The sequence below is a fragment of the Anarhichas minor genome, unplaced genomic scaffold (genome assembly GCF_050575085.1).
Source record: "Anarhichas minor isolate MPS153535 unplaced genomic scaffold, ASM5057508v1 ptg000028l, whole genome shotgun sequence".
NCBI lineage: Eukaryota > Metazoa > Chordata > Actinopteri > Perciformes > Anarhichadidae > Anarhichas > Anarhichas minor.
Genome location: NW_027466474.1, coordinates 13,216,882 through 13,244,799, shown reverse-complemented (window position 1 = coordinate 13,244,799; position 27,918 = coordinate 13,216,882). Strand labels below are relative to the sequence as shown.

Here is a 27,918-nt window from a genome sequence, read left to right as displayed (position 1 = left end):
TAAAATCTTGCACTATCGGGGCATTACATTACCGCCTGGGTGAACACATTGGGCCGGATCATTACTGGCCAATTACCTCGTTTACCGCCACCAAACAAGAGGCCCCCGTCTACACTATGTGTGCTGCAGAGAACATAATAATGGTACTCTAAAGGAAGCCTCTATTTCCTTCTTATATGGTGAAAGGTCACATGAGGTCAATGATTCTGATCTTCATACCACACACATCCCTCCGCCCGCTGCACTCCTGTCTTCCCATCTGTCCGCCACCCGTCCGATGGCAGAGAGTCGTGTTGAACTGTGAGATGTGGATGAACCGATCCTCGATCCATGCCACCAGGCTGCTCTCACTCCCCCAACCCACCACCCCCCTGCCTCCCCTCGCTGTGACCTTGCAGCCTGTCCCTGTGTGGCATTGCCTTACAGTGGCTCAGCAATATGTTCCCTCAGCGACACACACAAAAGACACACACACATTGTCTCTGACACACATTCTGTGCATATTTTCACTGACACACATAGGGAACACACAGGGAAGCTCTCTCTGAGGCCGGTCCCCCTCCCACCCCCCCAAAACACACACACTGATGACAATCGCAATGAGTGCTTTGTGCATTCACTGACTTGACTGGGCAGCTACTGGAGAGAGAGAGAGAGAGAGAGAGAGAGAGAGAGAGAGAGAGAGAGAGAGAGAGAGAGAGAGAGAGAGAGAGAGAGAGAGAGAGAGGGAGGAGGGAGATGGAGACCGCCAAGAGACAGAGGGATTCCAAACAGAAAGCAGACAGATAGAGGAGAAGAAGAGATAAGAGTTGTTGTGGGACAGAGGGGACACATCCAGCAAACACTAACTAGTGGAGGAGACGGGGTGAACAGGACAGGAAAGGCAATACAGAAATAGGAAGGGAAACAGGGCTTGTCCAACAGAGAGGAAGAGAGTTGTTGTTAAAGAGGCTGGTGAGGGTGAGGGGGGTGCGCAAACTGATGGCATTGATCTCTGGGAGCTGCCGGCTCCTGGGCCAGATGGCGTCTTGTTGCTGCAGACCGCTGCTCAACTCCTGCTGCTGTGGACCGTTCCTCAAAGTCTGCCTCTCCTCCTTCACAGGTCTGTCCCCGTGCACGCTCTCTGCGCTGCTACTGTGCCGTCATGAGACGGACCGCTGCATTCAGATAGACAGAAGCATAGCTCTGTACACAATATGGGTAACACACTTAGCCAAGAAGGTAAAAAAAAAAGGGGGCATGGTGTGTTTTCTGTACTGTAGCAGCATGACGGTGCTCGTGTTCGACTCAAGCAGTCCTGCTGGTGCTAACTGTGCTCTGTGTTGTGGGACGGAAAAGAATAGGCTGTTGTCCTCTTCGGCCTAATGTCATGTTGCATTGTGTTGCTAAGTTATGGCCCCATTGTCTTGTTGTGAATGCTTTGCGTCAAGATAATACTGTTCTGCTGTGTTCTTGCACTGACAAAGCATGTGGAAACAGAAGAAAAGCGGCATTTCAATCGAAATGCTAACTTTTTGTTGTTGTTGTTACCCTTTAGTTAACAGTATGTTCCTTCTTTATTTTAAATGCTGTGTGACTGTATGTCTGAAAACAATGTGACCGTGCTGACATTAAAGTGGAGGAGTCAGCTGTGTGAGCCTGGAGGTTTTCCTGAGTGTGTGTTTGTGCCCCCCCCCCCCCCCCCCCCCCGACAACCCCTCACACTAACCAAAGGCATGAAGTTGTCATTTCCAATATCAACACAAGCACCTCCACCTCCATGATAGCTCTTTTGTTTGTTTAATCACTACAAAAGAAAAAAGTATAAAAATTACAATCTCTGTTTTACTGTCTTTCTTGGCCAGGAGCAGGAACCTGCTGGAGTCTCCTCCGCTGGTTGCCTGTCGACTGCTCCCAGCCAACAAATAGTGCTGCACAATGGCGAATTGTTGTTTTTACACTTTGGTTTCCATCGTATAAGGTGTTCAGTTGTGAGCCTAAGAGGTTGTGCTGGTAGGCTTGTTCTTTTATTTCCGTTTGGACAGAGCTAGGCTCGCTGTTTCCCCCAATTTCCAGTCTTTATGCTAAGCTAAGGTAACCAGCTGCTGACAGCCAGCTACATATTTACTATACAGACTCAGAATGGTATCAATCTTCAATCTTTAGTAATTGATTGAAGGGAGCAGCAAGGGGACTAAATGTGTTTTTTCATGAACTGATTCGTTTCCATATTTACAGACATCTCTCCTGCTGAACTGGATGCTCTTTGGAGGGAACCGCCATATACTCTTGGGGGAGCAAATGAACACTTCTCAGGAAATGACATCATGACTCAAGGTAGACTATTGCGTACTGGACATCTCATTCTTCCATTAGTTTGGAGATCAAGCAAGAACGTGAGGCTCATTTGATCGGTGCCGCTGCCTGTGTGCTCACAAACACAGAGGAAGTGTTTGGGACATCCTCCCCGCACAATGGAACAAACCAGGGAAAGCCCGTCACCACTATACTGCAACAGCCAGCAGTTATATTCAGATCCTGTCAATATGTTGAGATAAAGATAACTTACTGCCTACACTACAGTCTGTGATTCTTACCTTACAGTTTGGTAATGTTACAAACTTAAGGACCATACTGTAGTATGAATGCTAACTTGACAAAATTAATCTAAATAGACAGTTTAGTTGTATCACTCTACGATCAAAATACATCTCTGACTGCCTCTTACCACATGAACCCATGCGGCCTCTCAGCTCATCAGGATGCTAACGGTTCAAACTTAACATGGAGAGGCGTGATTTAGTTACTGTGCACCACAGAGCTGGAGCAAACACCTAGAGGATATTTGACTTGCACCAACTTTGACCACCGTTAAATCCACATTAAAAACTTTTATGTTCTGCACTGCCTTTGACTGAACCTTAAATACTCACCATGAAACATCTTGCCCTCCTATCCTGTGTTTGTGTCTCTCTTCATTACTTCTAAAAGGCTGCTATTAGCATTTTAATGTTTATCATTCAGTTCTTTTCTTTTCATTTTAATGTATAATGTAAAACACTTTCAGTTGCAGTTGTGTATGAAAGTGGTACACAAATAAACTAAAAAAATAAATCTTTAAAAGACGCATCCAGACAATATCCTCTACCAGGTTAGGAACCGCTGCTCTAATTCGTGGCTTCAACCTCATGTACCATATGACTACATACTGCTGTGTTTTCTTAAATGATTGCCATCTTGTGTCATCTGGTAACATTTCCAGTTAAATCTCCGTGACAGTCTGGGGCCTGCATTTGTAATTGCAGTTTACTCTGAACAGCCCATTTGATGAAATTGTTTCTACCGACTAAACAACTGTCTTTTATCACACAAAAACCCTAAAAACAATATGCTGTTCAGAACACACTGGCGGAACTGACACAGGACCCAGCAGCTTTTCTCCTAACCTTGTTTCCTCTGTCAGGTGCAGCCGAGGAGGACGACGGTCCAGTGGTGGAGTCAGGTGAAGGAGGGGTGGAGCCTGACAGCTACTGGAAGAAGAAAGAGGCCTTAAGAGGAAGTACTATGTCACTGGGAGAGAAATTCCCCTCAGGTACATTTAATGACTCGTAGTATGTTTCTACTTAAAATCTAGCTTTTGCATTAACCAGTCTAAACTGGTTACATTTCATACGCAGAGGCATTTCCCATTCGTTATATGTATGCATACTGATGAGGCATATTTCCCTACTAATGTTTTACTCACTCAGCAGTTTAGCTCCATCTATCACATTCCCCCAGGTTCTTCCTCTCAAATGGATTTAAATGGCCACACTGAGAGTCCAGTAAGAGGCCTAATAGCTTTGTTATTCCCCCGGTGAATAACTCACAGAGCATCACGCTGGAATATGAGCTCTTGTAGAAAATCTTTAATGAACTCTTGAAAGTTTTGCCTCTCCCTACATATTTTCCCTTTTGCTCTGTGACTTCAGGCGGAAAAAATGCACCAACGTATTTGTGCGAGTGTGATAAATTGGAAATATCATTATAAAGACATTAGTTGTTTCTTCCTTTAATTCTGGCAGATGATAAATCTCTCGTTCTCTGTGCACATTTTTCTTCTCCGCCTATTTACAATGGATTTGCTTGTGTTCAATATTATTCCACAAGAACAAACGTTCTAATCTAGAAGTGATTGATCACAGCACTCCTCTTGTTTTTTTGCCTAGAAATCGAGCTGCTGTTCACCGGGCGGAGGCGCTCCAGCGAGGATCCTGACCGGGCCCTCCAGGAGGCGCTGCGCACACGACTCCGAGTGGTGGAGAGCAACAGCCAGGACGTCATCCAGCTCTTTAAAGTGAGTGACAGTCAGACCTCACAATGCAGACATCTCCTAGGCCTTAATGTGCTACTCAGACCTTCGATATGATCAGAGTCCATATAATGCAACACGATACATCGTGCCGTTTATGTTTTGTTCACTTAATAGAAATGGATTCTGTTATTGAAACATGAGACTTTGTTTCTGCAGGACCTGTCCGCACGTCTGGTGTCGGTCCACGCTGAGAAGGATAGCTTCGTACTCACGTTCAAGACTGTGGAGGAAATCTGGAAGTTTTCTACTTACCTAGCATTAGGTAAGCAGTTATGACCATTTGACATCTCAAAGGCCCTGTTTTCTCAATCAGGTCCGACATCAACACATCATTTTCTCCCGACGTTATTTGTGTTTGGTCGGAAAAAGGTGATGCACTCTTGGCACCAATCAGGATTGAGCAAACGTTTGAGTCCGATGACATTCGTGGCATTGTCTCTGTGTGTTGCTAGACTACAGTCACTCACATATGAACAAACCACACCCACATAGTCAAAAAAGAAGCCGACAGGTTGAGTTGTTGAGTCTTCAACTAAAGGTTTTTTTAAAACTGATGTTAAAGAGAAAAACATAGAATTTGAAACACAGTTTTCAGGCGCTTCACAAACACACAAATACACCTTTGCTTTACATATTTGTTCCCCCTAATTATGCATTTATTGTGCTTACTATCATCAAAAGGTATTGTTGGTGAGCATGCAGTGATAGCAGCATAAATAACATCAGTAGTATTTGTATTTGAGCTGCATGTGCTCTGTCCCAGGTTACGTGGCTCGCTGCTTGGAGAACTTCCTGTGTGATCAGTCCTTCTGGCTGGACCCAGAGCTGCTCAGCGACCTGCAGATCAATGTGACTGTGGACGAGGAACGACTGGCCACCCTCTACCTGGGACTGTTACTCCAGGAGGGTGAGTAATGAGGTGCTCTGGCACTTTATGGAAGCTCAGTCAGCATTTTATGAACAGTTGTATTATTAAAGCAACCGTTAAGAGAGTGAAAAGTGGGGAATAAAATGTAGTTCATGAATGTGTTTGCTAAAACGTACACTTTGGTAGTTTAACTTGTGCTTTCCTCCAGACTCTAAACTGAACCGTATCTTTTGCCCTTTTGGCCACTAAATTCTCTCTGGGAAAACTCTCAGAATATTTGAAGTATTTTTTTGTCAGAAGCCTCTTGAATCTTGTCACTCTACTTATTTAATAACCAACTTTGGCTGTCATTTGATCCCATTACTTTAAATCCATTTTCACTGACCCCAATTAACCTCAGAAATATACTGCCACACATGACTTTGGACACATTATAGCGATGGCCTCTTTATTGTCACCTTATGTGCCTCACTTTGTAGAGTTAATGTCTTAAGTATAAAAGACTTTGAAATAAAACTCAAAAGGATTTATTTTTATTGCCACAACTGTTCTTTTAGTTTAACACACATGAATCAAGATAAAGCTGGACATCAGTGAAATTTTGCAATTTGCTAAATATCTTTTACGCATTATAAACAAAGTCAGTGTTGTGCTACAGCATCACCATTACACTACTCCCCTACAATAATGTATATTGATTTCCTGCGGCCTGGTCGACACAAACTTTCTCTTGAACATTTGCCCCCAGGCAAAAAGCTTCACGGAAATGCACAATTAAACTGCAGTGCTGGCAAATAGTGTTGAGAATTACATTAACTTAATAGGGGGAGGATATAAAACATCCATCATTTGCCAGTAACTGAATGAGGGCGCCCTGTAAGCCGTAGCACTTTTGCTGATTTCTTAACTTATGTGTGGTAACTTTTATCAACACGAAGAGTCACGTGTCTGGATTCACACCCGCTTTTGTTCTCTTTCCCTTTCGCAGGCTCCTTCTTCGCTAAGGCGCTGTTCACAAGAAGTGATCAGGATGAGGACGACGAAGACCAGCTGTCGTTCAAAAAGAATGATTTGCTGATGGTGAAGGACACGGGGCAGGACAGCATGTGGGAGGGAACCATGCTCTCCACAGGAAACCACGGCCTGGTGCCAGTCAACGCCATGCAACCGCTGCCGTACCCCTTCTATCAGTGAGTCAGCCCCTGTTCCTCAAACGAGCGACGGCTGTTACGAATGCCTACATTTACAATGTCAGCGAAAGAGTGATCAGCTTTTTGGCTGAATGAGCAAAGCAGCTATGCAGATGTTGGACATGAGTTAAACTATACTTCCTGTTTGGTCAGGTGGTTTCTGAGGAACTACCCGGGCAATGCCGGATGCTCGCCAGCAGAAAAGGAACCATTTGAACATGCTATCGGTAAAAAGATTCTGCAAGTTACACAAGTTCACACATAAAACATACTGCACACAGTGTTACACTCACATAGAGTATACTGAACTCAGGTGCAGCTACTTTAATGAAAAAGCTTTTAAAACCCCTCCTGTACTCCAGCACCAAACAGCAGACAGACAAAGTTAGAGACCAGCCGGTGAACTTAGTGGAGCATTTGGAGGCTGATATTTCCCTCAGGAGTTTCTGGAGACCAAATCAGTGCTAAACGGGGAGTCAATATTGGACTTAAATGTATCAGGTGGACACAAACATGACACCAAATGAATGCAAACGTTGCTTAATGTCAGCGGTTTGGGAACACGTTGGCCATACAGCACTTTATAGAGAGACACCCCCAAGTGGCCAGTGGTATTTGTAGCAGGGATTGTTTTTTTTTAAGGAATTTCACTACTTATCCAAAGTCAGGCTGACTCATGGACGCTTTGTGTGTGTCTGCACACAGTCTGATGACACATATGTATTTTGTTGAATGCTGACATCAGCTTAAGTAGTTTAATTCCTGGATTTTTATTTCCTGAAATCAAGAAGAGGTCAGGAAATACATTGTGGCCAGTCTGAATGTGTAATTAAACAAACATTTAACAAAAATTAAACGCAACACTTTTGTTTTTGCTCCCATTTTTCAGCAGTTGAAACAAAAGATGTAAGACTTTGTTCTGTGCTCACAAAAGACTTATTTTAGCTCACATTTTGTTCACAAATGTGGTAAAATCCGTGTCAGTGAGCACTTCTACTCCCTTCACCTGACAGGTGTGGGACATCAAGATGCTGATCAAACAGCATGATTATCACACAGGAGTGCAATGGGCTTGTCACATTAAAAGACCACTCACACAATGTGCAGTTTTAACACTCAGCACAATGCCACAAGATGTCACAGTTTTGAGGGAGTGTGCCATTTGGCATGGCAGGTGACACCTTAATCAGCATCTTGGTGTCCCACACCTGTCAGGTGGAGGGATTAAACGTTCTCATTAACACAGATTTAAACAAGTTTGAGAGAAATACAACTTTTGTGTGCATAGAAAAAGTATTTTGGGAGAAATGGGAGAAAAAATAACAGAGTTGCAATATATATTTGTTCAGTATACATACGTTTAAGTTTAAGTTTTATATTGTGTTTGTGAAGTCAGCAATTTTACAGTTTAAGAAGACAGAGGATAATATCAAACCCAGTTCCTGTTTACTGGAATACACAGCAGTGCACAGCCACAGTGGATCAATACTACTATGTTTAAGCATATAGTAGCTCCAACCTCTACGCACTTGTGAAAAGCATTCAAACTTTATTGTTTTATATCCTGTCAATTCTTTGGCACAGTATAAAAAATACATATAAGAGTATAAAGATGTGCAGTATCATCACACTCATGGTCAGACACTGTTCTTACATATTGACCTCAAAACCTCTGAAGTCTGCTGCTCGTCCTTACCCTGTTCTCCTGATCAAATACCTCAGTGACCGGTTCCTGTGTAGCAGTGGTCGACTACAGTCCAGTGGGCCCGGAGGAACTTCAGCTGAGTCAAGGAGACATTGTGGAGATCCAGGGTCTACTAGTCCGAGGCCTGGATGTGTTCATAGCAACGCACTCTTCCACGGGTCACACTGGTTTCGTGCACAAGGCCCATGTCAAGCCTCTGGACACCATACCCCTGTAAGAAGATCCATTCTTTCTCGTTGTATAATGCTTGGCGCGGCTTGAACTTACTGGTCGGATGATGTTGTGCGTCATTTAAAGCGCTTTATCTCTTATTTATAGTCTTGTGTTAATCTTTCTTTGAAATCCTGTTCAGTGTATCTGCAGTCTGGTGGGGGTGGGATGGGGTGAGGAGGCCACGCGGACAGCAGAAGTGATAATGCTGCCTTTGTTCCCCTCACACAGAGACAGGCGGTTAGTCTTTCTGACTGCGGAGGAGAGGGCCAGCCTCGCTCAGGTCAACCCCTGTAGCTCTGAGCAAAGTGACAGCGGCCTGCTGGAGAGACTCTTCTCGTCTGACATCAGCTCTGTGTACAGGCTAGGTAAAGGAACCACTGGGCTGATCAAGTGTCCTTTTTGTTGGCTGGGGGAAAGACAAGGGGTGGTGCCATAACTGAAATATAGGTCTTGTTTGGTTTGATGCGCAGCTCCTGTTTGTTTCCTTAAGATGTTTCCATCTCTATCCCCATCTGGAAAATTGACGCTTGTATTGATTTACCTTGTTTCAGACAGACTGGATGAGACGGACTTCCTGTACATCAGAAACCGGCCAAAACATGGTAATGCTCTACAGTTTATAGTGGAAATCAGCTGTTCATACGCTCAATGCATTAACACAACTCATATATTATATAACTTATATCAGTACTTGTCCTCTTCCCAGATCATAAAGTTCCTGCAATCACCCGTCAGAGCGTCATGTCAGAGAAAAGTGGAGGGACTCCCCCCTCCCAGTCCTCTCCTCGCACTTCTGTCTCCCTTTCCTCCCCTCGCCTGTCTTTCTATCAGTCCCACAATGCTCTGCCACGCGAGGGAGAGCGGCGCCTGTCCTTCACTCTGGCCGACACATTCAGGGAGATGGACGAGTTCCAGGAAGACCCGCCTCTCTTCCTGGAGGAGAACAGCTGGGAGGGGGAGGACTCCGAGTTCAGTGACCCCACACTGACCCTGCTCAACCATGAACACTTCCAGGTCTGCAGAGTCCCAGTTTATTCACTGATTAATTTATTACAGGGCCAAGCACAGAAGCAAAGTAACAGAGAGCAGGCGTTCTTGTTTCTGTCTTGTTTTCTTATGTCTATGGCAGCTAATGAAAGCAAATGCCAAGAAATGTAGGTTCACATTTTCAGGTCTATAAAACAGTCCCAACTTGAAAAATGCAAAAAAAAGGAAGTAGTCTCTCTGTGTTGCATTATTGCATGATGAGGCATGGCATTAGTCTGAAGTAAATATATTAACAATGTACCTGTATGCACAGTTACAACAGTTTCCCTATAGCACCGTCATCATTTGATGTGATTCTTATTCTTATTGGCTTGTTACTTCTCTTTTCATGTGCCAAAAATTTGGGTTGACGCAAATTTAACAAATCATGTGGTCATGTCAGTTGATTGTTGCTCATCAACACAACTCTGATCACTAATAGCATTTGGCTGTCATATGTGAATTCATTTGACAGCGTTTTCATTATTTCCACTTGGCTGTCCCGTTACCTCTTTTTACCAAACACATACAGCCAATCAAGGGCCAGCTCCTCTTAATTCTCTTGTTTATTTGTACAGGAGGACTTCCTGCCGCTGTACGACCTGCAGTATTCCTTCCTGTGGGTGACCTTCAGTGGTAAGACTGAGGACGAGCTATTGGGGCACCTAGAGAGTGTCAGGGAGAGCGCCAAGAGGATGGGCTTGGACTGGGCACATCGACGGGCGTGCTTCCTCCTGGGAAGACTCTGTGCCCGGAAGATAAAGTTCTCCCAGGTTTGCGCTTCTTTTCTAGCACTGATGGTGTTGTGGACGTATCAATATGCTTTATTCTTCTTTAAAGAGACCCACAGTATACAGAACATGATCATCTGTATGTTCATATGTATTTCCTCAGGCTCGTGTGTACTATGAGGAGGCTCTCAGTGTTCGTGTGGACAGTTTCTCTGACACGCCGCTCCTCGTCGCTCTCTACACAAACCTCACCGCTGTCTACCTGAAGCAGCATATGACGGACAAGCTGCCCCAGACTCTGGAGAAGGCCTGCGCCCTGCTCCTCTGTCTCCCCTGCCACACCTTCACCTCCACGGACGAGGTCGAGCTGCTGCAGCTGCTCCTGAGGAGATCGGTGGTGATGGGGGACAAACACCTGGAGGCTCGCGTCTGCTACCTCGTCTCCAGCCTCTTCCTGCTTGGCAGGAAGCCCGATGACGCCCTCCCCTTTGTTGAGCGACTCCAGTTCCTCTCGGTGACGCTCTCTGCCTCCGAGGGGCGTCCCATAGTTCCTTTGGACCTCAACTGGCTGTTGAGCTGGCTCTATCATCGTAAATACATGCCGTACTTAGCGCTGGCCTCTCTGAGCCTGGACTCAAGACAGGACCACTCCCTCCACGACTCTTTCCAGAGGATTGAGTTGTTTATCAGGAACTCTGTTCGCCTGAACACGTGCTGGAAGGAAGGAACCTCCCTGCTCCCTGCCCAGATTGTGATTTACCTTCAGCAGGCCCTGATTACAGCAGAGCAAGGGGAGGACATGAAGACCCAGAGGGACCTGTGTCAGGGCTTGGCCACTGTCTACCTGCAGCACAATGCTCTAGATAAGGCGGTGCTCTGTGCTCAACAAGCTGTGGAGACAGGAGGCCACATCAGTGAGGAGGAGGGCTTTGAGGCCTCTGTGCTGCTCGGGTGGCTGCTGGTGTTGACGGGCCAGGCTGAGAGGGCCCAGAGTGTCCTGCAGCCTCTGCTCACATCACTCCAGGTACAGCAAACAACACCATTCACCTGGATAAATGTTGTAGAAAAGATTGGTTTGAAATGTTTACCTCCTCCTCTGTGTGAATATCATGTGTAATCTCTCCAGGGCACAGACAGTCCCACGCAGCGAGGGGTGATCCACAACCTCTTGGCTCTCTGTCTGAGGCGGCAGGGTCGTATCCCAGAGGCAGGCTGGCATCTCCACTCCGCCTTGGTGATCTCAAGGGAAAGTGGAAACCAGAGGAACCAGGCCCTGGCACTGGCCAACCTGGGCTGCCTGGCACTGGATGTGGGGGCGCCTTTGGTGGCAGAACGCTTCTTGGTCAGGTCAGACATCAGTGTTGTCGTTTCCCCCCCAGGGAACTCAACAAATGTAGAAAGAGTTTACTAAGAGATATTTATCGTGCTGCTGTTTGCGTTCCCAGATCCCTGCATCTTTTTCTGGAGCTCTGGGAAAGCCCTGTCGACGAGGAGCATGTTCAGACCTACCTTTGGCTGGGGCGGAGCTACAAAGACAGGAGGAAGAGTCAGGACAGCAGGGCCTGTTATGAAATGGGGCTACTAATTGCACTACATGCCAGAAACTTACACAGTGAGTACAGGTTAACATATTAAAGGAATAGTTGGCCCTATTTTCTTGCCAAAAGTTGCGCTTTTTATTGTGAAAGGTAAGAACGGAATTAGTGAATCTGGTATACGTTTCCTTTGTTTAGGTTTAAAGGTGTAATCGAAGTTTGCCGCCTTGGTTCAGTCTGAGGAGCCTCCATGTTGTTGTACACTTTAGTGTACATTTGGAGATGTACGTTCCACACAACTTGATTGGTTGATGCCTTTACATGCGGTGCGAAAGAGACATGTTAGTTGAAAACTAAACTTTTCAGTGCCCCTGGTGGACACATTGTGTAACTGTTTCAAGACATAGAAATGTATCTGTGATTACCTAAGGTTTGCTCATAATATCAGCCGTGCCAATTGTACAGTAAAGGTCAAACTATATATAGTTCTTATTCAGTGTCACGTACGTATCACAGTGTATTTAGTGTCAGCAGCAACAGCTAACATACTTGCTGTATTTAAAGGTCGGATGGTGGTGGCCAAGGTGCTGAGTCGTGTGTATGCTGACATGCTGCTGTACGGCCAGAGTATCGTCTACTACGAGCACTGTGTGTCGGTATGCAGAGAGCTGAAGGACAAGAGACTGGAGGGAGAGTATCTGGAAATCCTCAGCAGCCTCTACCTCTCGCTCAACACCGAAAGGTGAGTTTCTGCCTCTCCTTCCCACTCGCTCTTATTCTCTATCCATCTCTTCCACAACGTCTTTGGTTTCAGACCAAAACAGTCTCAACTCTGGATTGCAGATCATCTCGTAAATCTCTGGACTACACCAAGCAGAGCCTGAGGATTTCTATTGATTTGGGCAAGAGAGAGGAAGAGTCAGAGACCTGGCTGCAGGTGGGACGCATCTATTACCTCATCCACGAGGACGAACTAGCTGACATGTACCTGCAGGTGAACATTTTTCAGTCACTGCTTTTTTCTTTTGCTCTTGTATGTAAACGCAACACGTCCCTGACAATCATAGTTTAGTTTGACACGCTAATGTTCAATCAATATTGATCGACAATATGATTTGATAAATAGGCGGCGGTGAAGACAGCCCTGAGGATGAATGATCATCACTTCGCCCTGAGCATCTACGAGGAGGCAGGAGACGTCTACTTTAAAGGCTGCAGGAACCGAATGGCTTCATTGCCTTTCTACAGGGTAAGAGGATGCAAAACAAAGCTGCAATGTCATGGTGCAGTATTTCCCATGATACACTCTGACACATTTTTTTTAATTTTAAATCAGTAAAACCGCTGATCTCATTTTATGAAAATTCTCCGTGTTTGTTTGGCAGGATGGCAGTCTGCCATTTGCACGGAGCATCCAGGACATCCATTCAGAGTTCCGTTTGTTGAGTAAACTGACAGAGCTGTTAATGAACCAGGGAGAGCAGGAGGAGGCTCTGCAGTACGCAACACTGGCTGTTCAGATCGCCGGCAAAGCAGGTAGACAGAGGCCAAGCGTGGCCAAGAATCTGTGCCTCATGATCACTTTTAAAGTAGAACTACTTTGTTAACACGGACCGTTGTTGTTTTTCCTCAGGTGTGCATGTGAATGAGAGGACAGCCTACCACCGGCTGGCTACAGTCTACTACAACCTGCAGCAGTACGAGTTGGCAGAAAACTACTACCTCAAGTCACTGTCCCTCTGTCCGCCCGCCCTGCAGGACCCCATGGAGGCTCGCTACTACACCAAGGTGTACTGCAGACTGGGCAATCTCACTCTACACAAACTGAAGGTACACGAGCCGACTATATTTCTGTGTTTACATGAGCAAACAGAATATATACATTATGTTTCTGAAATAAATATAATTGATATATATTATATGAATTATTATAAATAAACATAATTCGGAGTAATTTTGAGCTTCGTAAGATATATTTGTGAAATGTTTTACGTACTTATGTTAACTTCTTTATGTTTATACTCATTTTACATCCTTATTTTCAGCCCAATGGTGAAGTTTTTCCTGACCATAAGTGGTTTTATTGCCTAAACCTAACTGCGGCCGATTTACTGTAACGACTTGGTGTAAAATGACATGCGAACATATACATATATAGACATATAGACTTTTTGTAACGATTTGAGGAAATTGTGAAATTACCTGTCAAAAACTGATGTCATTCCTGAAAGTTAGGCAATTATTTTATCACAATAATAACACGCTGACACAATATTTTAGAGAGCTCCCACAAGTGAAAGTGTAGCCAGCAAGTGTCTTAATAGAAGAGGCTTCAGATTTTTTTACCTTTATCTGGCATCCTTTTCACAGAATATGTTGCCAATCAAAATCCAGCCAACAAATAAGATCAAAAGATGATATATATTTAATTAAAAGGAGACCTCTGCTCTGTCCACTCTCCCCAGGATTCTTTTGACGCAGTGGGCTACTTCCATTTGGCTCTGGCAGCGGCCCTGGAGGACCAAGCTAACCCCGAGGCTCTGTATGTGGTGTACATGAAGCTGGCCGAGATCCACGGCAACCACATGCCCGATGCTCAGCTGTGCCGAGAATACAGAGACAGAGCCCAGAGTCTGAAGAGAGTCCTGGGTGGAGAGGAAGGCGCTGCTGTTGGGGAGGAGAACATGAAGGATGCAGGCACGGAGCCGGGCCAAAAGAAGGACGAGGACTCTGGTGCTGATATGGAGCGTACGGAAAGTTTGCTGAAGACAAACTGCATTTTCACTTCACCTGAAAATGAAAAATATGAAGATAACTTGCTTCCAAGAACTGGTATAATTCACAGAGACACGGAGGATGAATGTACAGACACTAATATTGGAGATAATCACAATAATCTTGATGCAGATGGCCCTCTTGCGGATGCCTTTGGGTCTGAGACAGAAACCATCGCCAGTCAGTCTTACAGTGACAGTATTTTAACCGAGTCCTTTGATACAGCCAAGGAGCAGATCTCAGACTCCAGCAGCTCCACTGACACTTTACAAACTCACCACAATCAAACAGATGGGAAAGACTTTGACACTGACTACCACACGCCCAGTCAGTTACCTGTGAAGACACACAGATTCTGATATTCAGGATGAACAAAACACCCCCTGAAGAAACGGATGTGCATGCAGATCCAATTACAAAGATGTCAGTCTTGAGGACAATCGGTCTGTTACTGACCGCACAGAGACTGTTGGCATAGACACTGATGAAGCTGTAAGTGTGGACGACTACACAGAGAAATGAGATAAATGTGAAACCAGTGACACACACGGTGAACAGGCGGGCTTCGATGACGTCTACACACAGTCTCTGAGTGGCACGTTATGTTCTTCACTGACATTTCCTTCGTCTGGTCACATGTTTCTTGACCAGCACATTGACCCCAACGTTCCAGCCACATGGCAGTTATTGTAGGAAAGATGACGTCAATAAATTAAGTTTTCAGAGGATTAGTGACTCTAAAGCATGTGCCTTTTTGTACAATACATTCTGTGGTTATTGCTATAGTTCACTGTGCCTGTTGTATATGTTTTCTAAATGTATGTTTTTGTATCTCTGGTAGATATGACCCAAACATAAAGAATGTTATTTTGATGGCCGAGTGTTTATTTGTGCTTTTGTCTTTTTAAATATGGGAGAAACACATGGCCTCGAGGTGCAAAGCACAACTGGAACAAATCAGAGCATAATCAATCAGAAAAAACAACGTTAGGGAAAACACAAACGGGATTTCAGGGAAAACAATTGTGTTTACAGCAAAAAAAACATTATTATATTTTTCTTACTGTGAAGCAATATAATGAAAAGACCAAAACCAACTACGTTTTAGTCTCAATACTTTCCACCTTGCCTAAGCTGTCTGTGGCTCTCAGCTTTTTAAATCTTTGAAAAGATGTCACTAGTCACTAGTATTTTTTTGTTCTTTTAGAAAAGGGTCAGTAATTTACCAAAACAGCTGGGCATTGTAGTTGTTTAGAGGAAATGGGGCATTTGTTGGGGACTATATTCTTCTGCGGATTTAAAGACACATGGTAAGAAAGTGAGTATTTACTGGGGGAATGACTCGAAATAAACTACAGTCCCTGTGTTCAGTCGCTGAAATTTTTTTTAATGAATCATATTCGTGAATTTGATCCAGGAAGACCATATAGTGAGACTGTACGCAAAAATGTCTGTTATTGGAATCATATGTGCGAAGAGGCCGTAGCTAGTACCTCGGAGTACACTTGCCGACGTCCTGGCAATCCTGTGTAGGTCCTCGGGTTTCCACACAGTCGCGCTGTCCTGCCCGTTGGAGGTCTTCTGGCGCCGGTTGCCTGCCGTGTCCACGGCCTCGACTGATCCTCTCCGGACCTTTTCCCGGTGAGAGTTCGTTAGAGTTTCCCTCCAGAGGAGAGGAGGAGAGACTTTGGCCCACTGGACACTGTTTAGCGTGTTAATCTGTAATAATTCTGCATATGAGAAATAAAATCCCTGGCTGGATTCAACCTGCTGTGTGAGTGTGCGTTTGGGTCCGCTTCCTACACCATCACATAACAAAAACCTTATTTCAATAAAGATCAATACTTTATCTCGTATCTTTAAACATCTGTGAGTATGAGTTTACTATCATCCACAGTCATGCACAGTTGATGTTTTTCATAATGTCAGCAGATTGCATGATACAATAACTTGCATTCACAATCTGGGATTCAAAGAAGTTAGGCTTGTTATGACACTTAATAGTATATTGAGATAGCTGTGTTCTTTTAAGGTGGTACGATTCACATCTTCATTATTTATTAACCCTCTTATAATTGTGGAAAAAATAACACCCATTCGACAATAAAACAAACTATCAAAACGTACATGGACCTAGGAGCACCAAAGACAAACTGCCACATTTTACTAATAGTGCAGTGCCTGTTACATTGATAGACCTATCAATGCCTTGATTCAATGTTGCATGTGTTTTGTTTTCCTTTTTTACATGCTGTTTACCTCGGCTGCTGGCCGGGACAATGCCTCTTGTGATAATTTGATTAATATGTTGCAGGTTTGCTGTCTGCCCCGTATCACCCTGTGTGGCAAGTTGGAAGCAAAAAGTGTTGGTCTGGACACAGATTTGTTTTTCATTACTTCTAGATCACAACTCTGTTTTCATTGTGATGTCATATTGATAAAGTGGGGGTAAGTTTAGGCAACATGTGACCCGTGTATCCTACGTTTTTCTCATTTGCGATGATGCATCTCTTGAAGTGATGGGGCTGCTAGGTTTTCAGATATGTGATCTCGGTAGCTAACATCCAGTCATTTAAACATTGTGATGCTGGGTCTTAACGGTTTTGTGACGGCTTCCCAGATTGAAAATAACTTTTGTGCTTAAGAACAAAAAAAGTATGAAAGGAAACAGAGGTTTCTTAATTGATGCTTGACAACACACTCACAACTTCACTGTGGTAACCTGTGTTTTTAGATTAAAGGCACCTAGTGTCTCCCATTTTAAACAAAAGGGGGTGGCATTGTTGTTAAGGTTTATGGTCAAAGACTAGCTCGTGGCTACAGAGAGTCCCTGTCTCTACTATTATTTTGGTTCATATTGTGCATATTCCTAATTAAAGTTGTATCACAAACTAACTGAGACGCACAAAAAATAACTTGGGACCAGGTGCATCATGTATTTGTTAGTATTATTTCAAATGAGAGCTGTCCTGTGTAGTGTGATCTGCACACTGTATTTGATTATTATTTTGGTGATAATAAACAGAGGGTTGGAGGTCAATAGGGGCCCAACAATACATTGTTGACAGACTAATACAACCATTTACAGTATCCTTCTCAGGGTAAATATCGTTCACATTTCTGTAAGGCTGCAACAATTATTTTCAATTTCAATTTTCTTGATTAGCTGTTCAGTCACAAAATAGTGAAAAATGTAAACCACAATTTCCAAGAGCTCAAAGGGTCATCAAATGTATTTTGTCCAACAGTGTGCAACAAAGATATTCAAATTAAAAAAAGCTGTACTGTAAATGGAGAAAATAATTGTTGCTGATTAATTATTTTAGGTCTACATTTTTCTGTACATTTCTCCATCAATGTAATCGTCAAAATTCTGAAATGTCAAAATGATGAGATTAAGTTATTCATGAAAAACAATTATGATCATCAAAATCTAATGTCAACAATTATCATTTTAATTATTACTAAATAAATGTCACGAAATATCACAAAATTGATAAATGAAACATCAAACTTAATTTTTATGGAAACAATATCTCACTCAAGGAACAATAAACCATCTTATGATAATATCATCACAACTGTTCCTTTTCTTTTCTATGCCCTCATGTTTGGCGAGGTCATGCACAATAAGAAAAGTAGAAAAAAAGACAGACAGCGATATGTGTCGAGAACTTTGACCACACAAGCTTAATGCACAGCAATTTACATAAATTCATATCTAAACAACCATATGTCTGTTATAATTGTGATGCTGCATGTGTTTTCACGAGTCACGACAGAAGGAGATGATATTTAGTTGTACTTATATATTCATATGTGACTGATTAGAATACTGTTTAATACTGTGGCAGAGCAAAATGCTTCCCCTGATCTCCACCTTCTCTGATGGTTTACGGTTTCTTAGGTTTGGCTTTGGGGACCACTTTAACAGTGGTGGACACTGATTTGGCTCCTTGCAGGTTCTGGGCGGTGCAGGTGTATGCTCCCTGGTCCACGTCCCTCACCTCGTCCACCAGGAGGACAGACTGAGACTGCTGTCGAGCCGCTCCTCCACCGATGGGACTGATGCGCTCCTGTGTGTACAGAGGCCTCCCAATCTGCAACCAGAACAAGAGGGCCTTTTAGTCTGGATAAAAACACATACTGTACAGCATGGGAGAAATGTGACCCCCTTCATAATATGCCATTAAGTCTGCAGCTTAAATGTTATTAAATCATTAATAGATGGTTATAGGCCTGGATGCTCTGCAGTCCAAAGGTTGGATGCCTCTTAATTAATTACAAACTAGCTAAAAAGACAAGGTAAGCTATATGACACAGGATGTACATCAATAACAGATCCTTCAGCTACTTTGTCTTACAACCAACCTGAAATGATTGTAAAGTATTCAAGCAAAAAGCTGTATTATCCCTCTCTCCCTGAGTGTCTGACCTGCTGTCCTGGGTATTCCCAGGTGATCTCCACGACCACGTCCTGTTCCCCCACCACGGAGCAGCTGACGCGCAGATTCTCCCCCACAGCCATCGAGCTTGATGAGGCCTGGATCACTGGAGCAGGAGGAGCCATGGGGTCTGATGGAAATGGGATAACCAAACAATAATTTGCGTTAGTCAGCACAATGAAACTGTGTCCGTAGGCAGCAGTTTTCTTTGGAAGAGTTTTCATGTTCTTCCTGTTTTGTCCTGTAATCTTAAAAAAAGTATACGGAGTACTGCAATGCCCTCTTTGTGAAGTAGAACTACTTTATGTACAAATGTGCAAACAAATAAGAATGACTGTAACAAGAGTGTCAATACACATAGTTACTTCTTGTTCTGCAGTCAATAAGTATTGCTGAAGAAAATTTGCTGCTGAAATTGTGCAGTTGAAATGTTGAAACGGCAAAGTTATAGCTGAAGATGTCAAAAGACAAATACTGAAAGGAGTTGAATTAGCAGTTGAAATGGAAGTGCTGAATGCAGTCGAAAAGTCCATTTAAATGTAAGCGCTGAGTGACGTTCAACTATCAGTTGAAATGAAAACGCAGAAAAGAGTTGACTCTGTTCAAGCACTGAAAGGAGTTGAAGTAGCAGTTTGAAGTGAAGGACCTGAGAGACATTAGTGCGAGTTCAACAGTTTAAACTGAACAATGATTTTAGTGGAAATGTTGTCTGAAGTGTAACAACTTAAAGCAATTGTGTATGAACAGAAATTGTTGTCAGAAGTTGATGAAAAGACATATTTTGTGGTTGTTCAAAATGTGTAGAACTGTAAGTGGTTGAAGTGTCGCCGTGTAAAACTTGAAAGCAGTTGAAATTTCAGTTTTGTTTGTTTCTGACCAACAGTCAAGAACAAAAAGTACAAATATAAAACATTTTTCAGCCCTGGTCTGGTTTGTCTACTTGTACATAGTATGTATCTGTGTTCCTGTCTGATGCATGCTGGGAGAGGCTTTATCATTGATCAGCAAGAGGCGATAAATGAATTCACCACAAAGGGAATGGACGACTTAGCGGCAGCACTCACAGTTAACATAGATGAGCATGTACTTGGTGGAGCTCTGCCTCAGGTTGCCCAGACTGGCGACACAGAACAGGGCTCCAGCATGATGAGGCCGGGGTCGATGAATGGTGAAGCCCCTCTTGACGTTAAACGAGATCTCCTTCCCGTCCACTGCCACCTCCACGGGTGGAAACTCGCGATGCAGAGTCACTTTAGCCTCAGGTGACGTCACCTGGCAGGGGAGGAGCGTCGGCCAGTTGGTTCTCAGCTGAATCGCCTCGTAGTAGTCAGACGACGGAACGAATAATTCTTGTGGATCTGATTGTTAGAGTGAGAAGATATGGCGTGAATGTAAAAAAAGCTTCCTATTTACCTGGCAGGGAAATTAAGCGGAGGCCTGCAGTTCTGAGAAGTGCACATGCAGGCATCAACAAAGTGTATTCACTGTACCGGGAAAGAATACAAAGACTTTGGCGGCTTTGTCATACTCCTTCCTGCAGTCTGTGTCTTCACAGTACATTGGATAACAGGTGTACTCCCCTGTGTCTACACCAGTAGTGTTGACTAATGTCAGAACGCCATATCGCTTGTGTTGGACAATCCTGCAGAGCCAAAACAGGGAAGTCAGAAAACATCATTGACATCATTCTGGCATTAGAAGACTAAATGGTACATCATGGACAAAATGAATCGACTGCTCAGCTTACCTGAGCCTTCCATCATCATCCTCCTCCAGGTACTTTGGGACGCTCCACTGCACAGGTTTGCCCCTGCACCTCAGCTCCAAGGTGTCTCCTGTCTGCACACTTAAAGTTTCTCCCACCTTCTTAAACTTCCCTCTGTTTAGCACCTATATGTGTCAGATATGATATCACGCAGATCATTTCTGTGTGTTTAATGAATGTCCCATGAACAAATCAAAAGTCATCGTGTCATATATATGAAATACCTGTGTGAGGACAGGTGTGGCTTTCAGCTTGGGTTTGGCTGTTACAACTCTGGGCACTTTATTTGTTGATTTCCCAAGTTTGGGTTTGCTGGGCTTGGACTTCCTTCCTGGAGTGGTCCTCTGTTCTTGGGTGTCTTTCTGACAATAAGCTACACCATATGCAGAGCACATGATGCACCAATAGTTTATAAACATAGATACAGGTAAATATTTAATGATATGGATTGATTAATAGGTAGTTAATATCTTGGTAAAAAGAATAATGTGGTAATGGCATCATGGCGGATCAATATTATTATTTTTTTCTCACAGGCCAACTTCTAGACTACGTCATGCCCTCCTTAGCGATTCGAGGAACACATGTTCACAGAATTTTCTCAGCAAGTGAATAAAGTCACTTACCTAACTCGAAGATTACGGCACAAATAAGGAGAGCGCTCAGCACCCACCTCCCCTTTGATCCAAACAAGTTCACCAAAGGCATGATTGATCAGTGGAATACTATCAAAGTGGTCTGTGGCTTGTTACTCAGTGTAGTTCAACACAGTGACGTGCTGCAGAAACCAGAGAGAAGAGGAGGAGGGCAGAGCTCGCAAAGTGAGCTGTCAGTTGTTTACCAGACTCACGGAAAGTCCTCCTCCTGAGAGTGCCATTAGTACCCCAAATTCCTCCTGACTGGCTCAATGGAGGCTTTCAAGCCTGTCCTGACCAATGACGGTCCAGAGACGGAGGCCCCTCCGTGTGAAATCACATAGCCTGTTTGCTTAGCTGCTGGACTGGAAGTGTGCTAGCTGCATGAGTCTGGCCCATCAACACAGCCCAGACAGGGAGTACTGTGGCAGGCAAGGTTATTAAAAGCATTTGGTGCCCAATAAACCCTTTGTCCAACATTTACTGATAGGCTTTAAACGATTAAAACAAATCACAGGCTTTACCAGCATTAGACGAGTATAAAATCATCATCGTCATCATGCAAAATCATTCATGAAAACTAATGATCAACTTAACTTGGTCTTTTTTACCAATATTTTAAACACAATAACCTGCTGTAGAGATTGTAACGTGCTCTGAGAAGAGACTACAGTACAGTACAGTATATAAATACACTTTACAATATATCTATACTACCAACTATCCTTGGTGAAAATGACATGTTTCTAAAGAGGAAAAGAAATCAAGGTTTTGCATATTTGATTAAATCCATAGCATGCTGTACCCAGTGAGAACAATGTAAACCTTTCCTTTTGAGGGACTAGCTAAGCCACAATCTTGAACATGACACAGGTAAGCTGCTGTGAAAGGTCCCTTTGTTCTCAGTGAACTCTGGGTAGTGAGCCGCCTCTGGCTCTTTATCCAAGATTACGAGTGGAACTGAACATCAACATGCCCTGCAGAAAATTACCTTCAGAAAATTACCTTCAGTTTGAAAATTTCTTTCTTTTTAATCAAGGAATACATTTACAATATATAATTAGAAAACATGTACAGTTTGCATATTTACACTTTGAAACAACAATTAATAAAATAGATCTTTAAACACACTAAGAGCAAAAGACATTCCACAAGATGTTCTGTATCTACATTGTACTTTTGTCTAATTCTACATTTTTATACGTAAAAAACTATTCTTTTGTTATTCATAATCGTAATTAGAATTGTAAAAATTGATATGGAAAGTATAAACTTGTTAACAAAATAGTAATCATCAACAGAAAATAGTTCTAGCCCTTTTTTCTTTTTAAACAGAGGTGTAAACTACTTTGATAGTAGATTTAAAGGCTCCAGGACACTCTGACATTGATACATAAAACATATACAGGTCCACAAATACGTCTGGCATCGGTTCAATTTTGGCACAGATAATATTTAGATAAATTCAGACTCCATCATACAGTGGAACAAAAGTTAACAAGTTGGCCCATCTGTCCATTTGCCTGCACCTCATCACCGACCACCTGTTGCACTCTGTAGTTACGAACTTAAAGCAGTTACTGACTGTAACATCTCAATCTATTTCTCTCCAGCTGAGCTCAGAATTTTTCTTCCTTAAAGATGTGCTTGTCTATTTTGCCGCTGACGGTTTCGATCTTCATCTGGCTGGTCCTGAGGCGCTGCCTCTGAACACTGTGACTAACACCGTAGCCAAAATAGATGACTAACCCTGGCGAGAGAAGAGGGGGATCGTTACAGTTCAGCAGCTAACTCAATAAAAGATCTAAACCTTTCAAGCAGAAATATGTTCTTACCCACTAACATCCAAATAGCATATCGTATCCATGTTTCTCCACCTAACTGGACCATCAGGTAGACGTTGATGAATGTACTCACTAACGGCAGAGCAGGGAGAAATGGCACCTGTGAACAGAGAATACAAGATGTGAAAGGATATTCTACTTGATGTCTGTTAGAACTTGCTCAGAATGCTCAGTTGCACAACTCCTCTCACCATGAAAGATGCCTTGGAAGTGTTTTGTGGGTGCCTCCAGATGAGGAAAGTGTTTAGCAACACAATGAAGGCGAGGACGCAGACAACCACCACACTCCATGCTTCCAAACGGGACAGAGCATCTAAGGCTTGCGTCAGGACGACACACAGTGCAACCAAACATGCAACTGCAGAAAAAGAAAAGATGAAAAAGAGACATCAGTTCGTGGACCAGAGAGACAAAGGAATTTTCCAAAGCAAAGAAATTGGTGGTCAAGAAAAGGTACTTAAAAAAAACAAAAAGGCACAGGCGCTTCAGTAATGTTTGCCTTGCTTACCAGAGATTACAGTCAAGATTGTGACTCTTCTTGAGGTGGATGCATTGGGAGTTGAGGGAGGCTTCAGGAGGCCAAACTTGGTGTTTGATTCTTTAATCTGTAGGTCTGTGTCTTCAGATGGACCCACTTGGTACCTTGATTGGGAAAAAAAATACATTTGTATCATAGATATTTTTTCTCAGTAGGTAAAGCACTGTGGGAGAAGAAACGGATGGAATAAATATACCTCAGTATTAAGATGCATATGGCCACGAGTGTGTAAGCAAACAAAGTGCCGATGGACATCATTTCCACCAAGGCTTCCAGGTCAAACAGCAGAGCCATGATGGCTAAAGATGACAAAGAGGCATACAGTGTTACTTAAGTCCGTAAACCTCACCACATGTACATAGAAGCTGATGAACAGCTGGAACATCTGTACCTGCCACAGTTCCAGACGATATGGTAGCTATGGCAGGACTGCCCTTGGGGGTAACTTTGGTCAGGGGTTGGAAAAGCAGGCCGTCTCTTGCCATGGCGAATAGTACCCGGGGCATTGGGAACATCGAACCCAGCAGGCTGGAGAGCCAAAACGCAAACAGTGTCGGTCAACAAACATTTATATACTTTTAGTAACAGGCCAGCATGGCTTTACTCCAATTTAGTAAAAAAATAAATAAAAAAACAGGTTATTCATTATAACATCTTATATGCTGTATTCATACTCCAAAATGTATTTGCTGGCAAGTGTTTGTCATGATATGTTGATTTAGGCCCTTTCCTGATTAATTAAAGTCATACTAATAGACATTGCATTTAAAGAAAAGCTTGTTGGACCTAGATGCTGAACTGAGCTTTGTGATGATTCCTTTGCATTGTTTCTAGATGTCATTTGAAGCCCTTCCTCTTTCACAGATGGCAGTTCTATAGAACATATGTCAGCTGAGGTTGTTCCCCAGGAAGAGCTGGAAAGTGTTGTGGAGAAGGACGTCTGGAATACCCTCCTAAGCCTGTTGCCCCTGTGACCCATCCCCGGATAAGCGTAATATGATGGATGGCTGGAGGATTTTCTGATTAATGTTGCTGTAGAGCACACTTTTATTTCAATACAGGGCATTACAGCAGAGTGCTATGGCTCTGTGAGGTTGTACTTAGACACAGCAGTGCGTTGAGCATGCTCACAATGAAATCATGCTGATGATAACCATGCTCATCGTCTTGGTTTAGTGTTAAAAGTTCTTTAGAATCGTTGTATACGTACAGAGAAGTACATGAAATTTGACCCCTGCATTTATCCCATCCTATACGCATTTAGGACAAGTGGTTTGCTGTAAAGCGCCTGGGCAGAAACCTGGACACTGGGAGCCGGGAAACAAATCGCCAAACTCCACGGTTAAAGGAAAGTTACTACAATTCGTCCTGAGAGGAACATGAATGTCTGTATCACATTTCATGGCAATCTATCCAAGGAAAAGTCAGGGGATCACCAAAGTCACTGTGATCCTCTGGGGAACATTATTGTAAGTTTTATGGCAATCTATGCAATAGTTGTTGCGATATTTCAGTCTGGAACAAAGTAGTGGAATGACCTTGCTGCAGGCATGGCTAAGGAAAGTGAAACGTTTTAAGCCCATACATTGTTTTCTCCAACGACAGTCACATCACATGACCCCGCCTGTACTACCAGTGGTTTCCTACCTGGTGGATAGAGCACACAGCGATCCCACAGCCACAACGTATTTGGCAGGACCCCAGCCGATGTAGTCAAAAGCCACTGGCAGGGGGCTTTTTTCACTGAGCAGGTAGTAGGGCATCATGAGGGTGAGAGCAGCAGACACAGCAAAGTAGGCCACGAAACAGATGAGTAGCGAGGCCACAATGCCCAGAGGGATGGACTTCTGGGGGTTCTTCACTTCTTCACCTATAAAGAAAAGCAAAGAAGTCGGTGAGATTTTCAGCCTTGTTTGGGTAACATGACATTAAAAAGGTAATATCCCACAAATATGACAAAATGATAATTGTAATAATTCAAAAACCCTCAAGGGACTATCATTTACAAGGCAGTTTGATGAACACAATGCTAGGGTGCACTCGTGACCTTCATCAGAGGGAGTTGGCTCAGTTGTAACAGAGACACTTCAGTTGTTATCAAGCAACCGGAATTGCTGATAACAACTGAACCAACTGAAGATGGGTTAGCAAACTCCTTCCACTGATAAAGGCCACAAGACACAGATAAAAAAAGCTCTAGAATGTTTTCAGTACCACTTTTCTTTTGTCAAATCTTATCAGGAGTCATACCACATAAAATCCTTCAATGTTTCAGCAACAACACACCAAACATACTGACATATGTTGCTACACTTCAAAGTCTGGCACACATTTCTGCTTTGTCATCGTGCATGCAGTATTATGTGTGTTTGTGCTTGTTTATTTAGCAAAAGGATCTCATCTACTGGTAAAAAAAATGAACAACATATAATCACACTGATAAAAGGAGACGTTGTCATCTCACCTGTTGTAGCGATGCAGTCAAATCCAACAAAAGCATAGAAACATGTTGCAGCGCCGGCCACCGTTCCACTAATGCCATAGGGGAAAAATCCACCCTCTCCATACAAACTTGTCAGATTGGCAGTAGAGCTCAAATTTCTGCAGTGGACAGGGAACATTATTTAGTGTTTATTTAAAGTGAGGGAGCAATACTACGGTATTTATGTAAGAAATGATCCCGCACACACACAAACACAGAAATGCTTCCATTGCTCTTTGACATTACTTGAATTCTGCCGTGGCGTTTATAAGAGCCTCCTCACTGATTTGCCAGTTGGCGATGTCCCCGTTGATAAACCCAGCGATGATCACAAACACCAGCACCAGGATGTTGATCACTGTGAAGATCTTGTTGATTGCTGTTGATTCTTTCACTCCAAATGCCAGCACACCTTCATCGGAAACATGGTGAGTGTTATTTTCTTTATAGCCTATATATTACTGCTGCCACCATAACCACACCGGTTTCATAATTGTACCTGACAGTAGGATGACGAGAACGGCAGCAAAGACATCTGGGTAAGGTGCAAGGCCAGTAAGGCTCATGGCCGCATTTGCTTCAAAGTATTTCGATATGGCCCCCCCTATTAGGTCATCAAATGTCCCACTCCATGCCAGCGCGACACTAGATGTCCCTGAGAAAAGGATGCAATAAATTAATCACCAGAGTCACCATTTAACTGAAGTCATAAACAGTAAAATACTCATGGTGATAGCTCCTTCGTCTTTCACACTTTATGGCTCTGTTACTTCAAACCACAAGGGTTAATGACACGCAAGCAATGACTTTAACTAGTTTTTGTGAAAACTTTCGCTGTTAAAAGAGCCATTAAGAATCTGCTTGTAGAACAAGTGAAAGGTCAAAGTGTTCACATGTCTCATGTTGATGGTTGATCATTTATAGGTTTCAGTGTTCTCAGTGAATGTTACATAAACACAAACATGTTACATGAGAGGAAAATGTGTTTTTCGGAGGATGGAAATCAAAAGAATTGAGCCAGAAATAAATATTACGACAGAGATTATATTGAAAATATATATTTTTTTCCGATACATTTTTAGCTGGAGGCAACTTTTTAAAGGGGACAAAACCTACCTCGCTGAATAACAGACACGATAATCTATTGTAATTGACATATTGAATGAAACAAATCCCGTGAAGCACACTTGCCTATGACGTAGGAGAGTAACAGATTCCACCCAGTGATAAAAGCCAGCAGCTCTCCGACAGTCACATAGCTGTAAAGGTATGCTGAGCCTGTTTTTGGAACCCGCGCTCCAAACTCTGCATAGCACAGCCCGGCGAATATGGAGGCCATGGCGGCGATGAAGAAGGAGACGATGATGCTGGGTCCAGCAGTGTCTCTGGCCACCTCTCCAGAGAGGACGTAGACCCCGGCCCCCAGGGTGCTGCCCACACCGAGGGCCACCAGGTCCAGGGTGGTCAGGCATCGGTTAAACGTGGACTGCTCCCCCTCTGGCTCCAGGGGCTTCCTTTGAGACACGCTCACCAGAAGGGACTTCATCCAGCCGCACGACATGCTTCTATGCGTTTGGATCAGGGATGGGAAAGGAAGAGACAGGTGGGAGTGTAGTTTGATGTTGTGGAGAAAGAGGGAGTCAATGGAAGAAGGAGCGAGGGGAGAGGAGAGGAGTGGGGAAGAAAGGGCAGAACAGTGAACCTGTCAGTGAATAATTGTCATGTCAGCTCCACTGTAGAACATTTACTCTTCAAATAAATGTGTAACAGTGGCAAAACGAGATAGTTAAAAGGCATCAAGGAAGATCAATAAACCATGGAGACTTGGACAAA

General features: G+C 43.4%; 3 protein-coding genes across 3 annotated transcripts; 1 reads left to right on the top strand and 2 right to left on the bottom strand.

Moving 5' to 3' along the window:
• Nucleotides 1–366: 366 nt before the first annotated feature.
• sh3tc2 (SH3 domain and tetratricopeptide repeats 2) lies at nt 367–14,763 on the top strand. Its single transcript, XM_076103802.1, is given in 23 exon segments — nt 367–1,102; nt 2,218–2,316; nt 3,443–3,571; nt 4,188–4,315; nt 4,490–4,595; nt 5,097–5,240; nt 6,190–6,391; nt 6,545–6,618; nt 8,114–8,309; nt 8,538–8,674; nt 8,861–8,911; nt 9,016–9,323; nt 9,914–10,108; nt 10,230–11,090; nt 11,193–11,413; nt 11,512–11,678; nt 12,166–12,343; nt 12,445–12,595; nt 12,728–12,850; nt 12,987–13,137; nt 13,235–13,431; nt 14,067–14,722; nt 14,724–14,763. Coding segments are annotated over 23 exon segments (4,635 nt in total). The 5' UTR covers nt 367–981.
• Nucleotides 14,764–18,269: 3,506 nt separating this feature from the next.
• On the bottom strand, nt 18,270–21,294 carry LOC142962653 (platelet-derived growth factor receptor-like protein). The gene is made up of 7 exons (XM_076103242.1): nt 21,213–21,294; nt 20,811–20,959; nt 20,569–20,711; nt 20,312–20,463; nt 19,886–20,179; nt 18,812–18,951; nt 18,270–18,476 (listed from the first exon to the last, which is right to left on the bottom strand). Exons 1-7 carry the CDS (start codon nt 21,292–21,294, stop codon nt 18,270–18,272), a joined length of 1,167 nt encoding a protein of 388 aa, XP_075959357.1.
• Nucleotides 21,295–22,824: 1,530 nt separating this feature from the next.
• LOC142962651 (cationic amino acid transporter 2) lies at nt 22,825–27,646 on the bottom strand. The gene is made up of 11 exons (XM_076103241.1): nt 27,277–27,646; nt 26,585–26,740; nt 26,332–26,497; nt 26,068–26,204; nt 25,251–25,473; nt 23,995–24,131; nt 23,800–23,902; nt 23,574–23,707; nt 23,257–23,423; nt 23,057–23,165; nt 22,825–22,971 (listed from the first exon to the last, which is right to left on the bottom strand). Exons 1-11 carry the CDS (start codon nt 27,644–27,646, stop codon nt 22,841–22,843), a joined length of 1,833 nt encoding a protein of 610 aa, XP_075959356.1. The 3' UTR covers nt 22,825–22,840.
• Nucleotides 27,647–27,918: the final 272 nt, after the last annotated feature.

Coding starts and splice junctions, on each gene's coding strand:
- LOC142962653 (XM_076103242.1), bottom strand. CDS start 21,294: ATGCCTTTGGTGAACTTGTTTGGATCAAAGGGGAGGTGGGTGCTGAGC. Junction 20,712..20,810: donor CCACACCTGTCCTCACACAG/GTATTTCATATA, acceptor TGACACATATAG/GTGCTAAACAGAGGGAAGTT. Junction 18,952..19,885: donor CATGCTCATCTATGTTAACT/GTGAGTGCTGCC, acceptor CATTTCCATCAG/ACCCCATGGCTCCTCCTGCT.
- LOC142962651 (XM_076103241.1), bottom strand. CDS start 27,646: ATGTCGTGCGGCTGGATGAAGTCCCTTCTGGTGAGCGTGTCTCAAAGG. Junction 23,708..23,799: donor ATATGCATCTTAATACTGAG/GTATATTTATTC, acceptor TTCCCAATCAAG/GTACCAAGTGGGTCCATCTG. Junction 23,424..23,573: donor AATCTTGACTGTAATCTCTG/GTAAGCAAGGCA, acceptor CTTTTTCTGCAG/TTGCATGTTTGGTTGCACTG.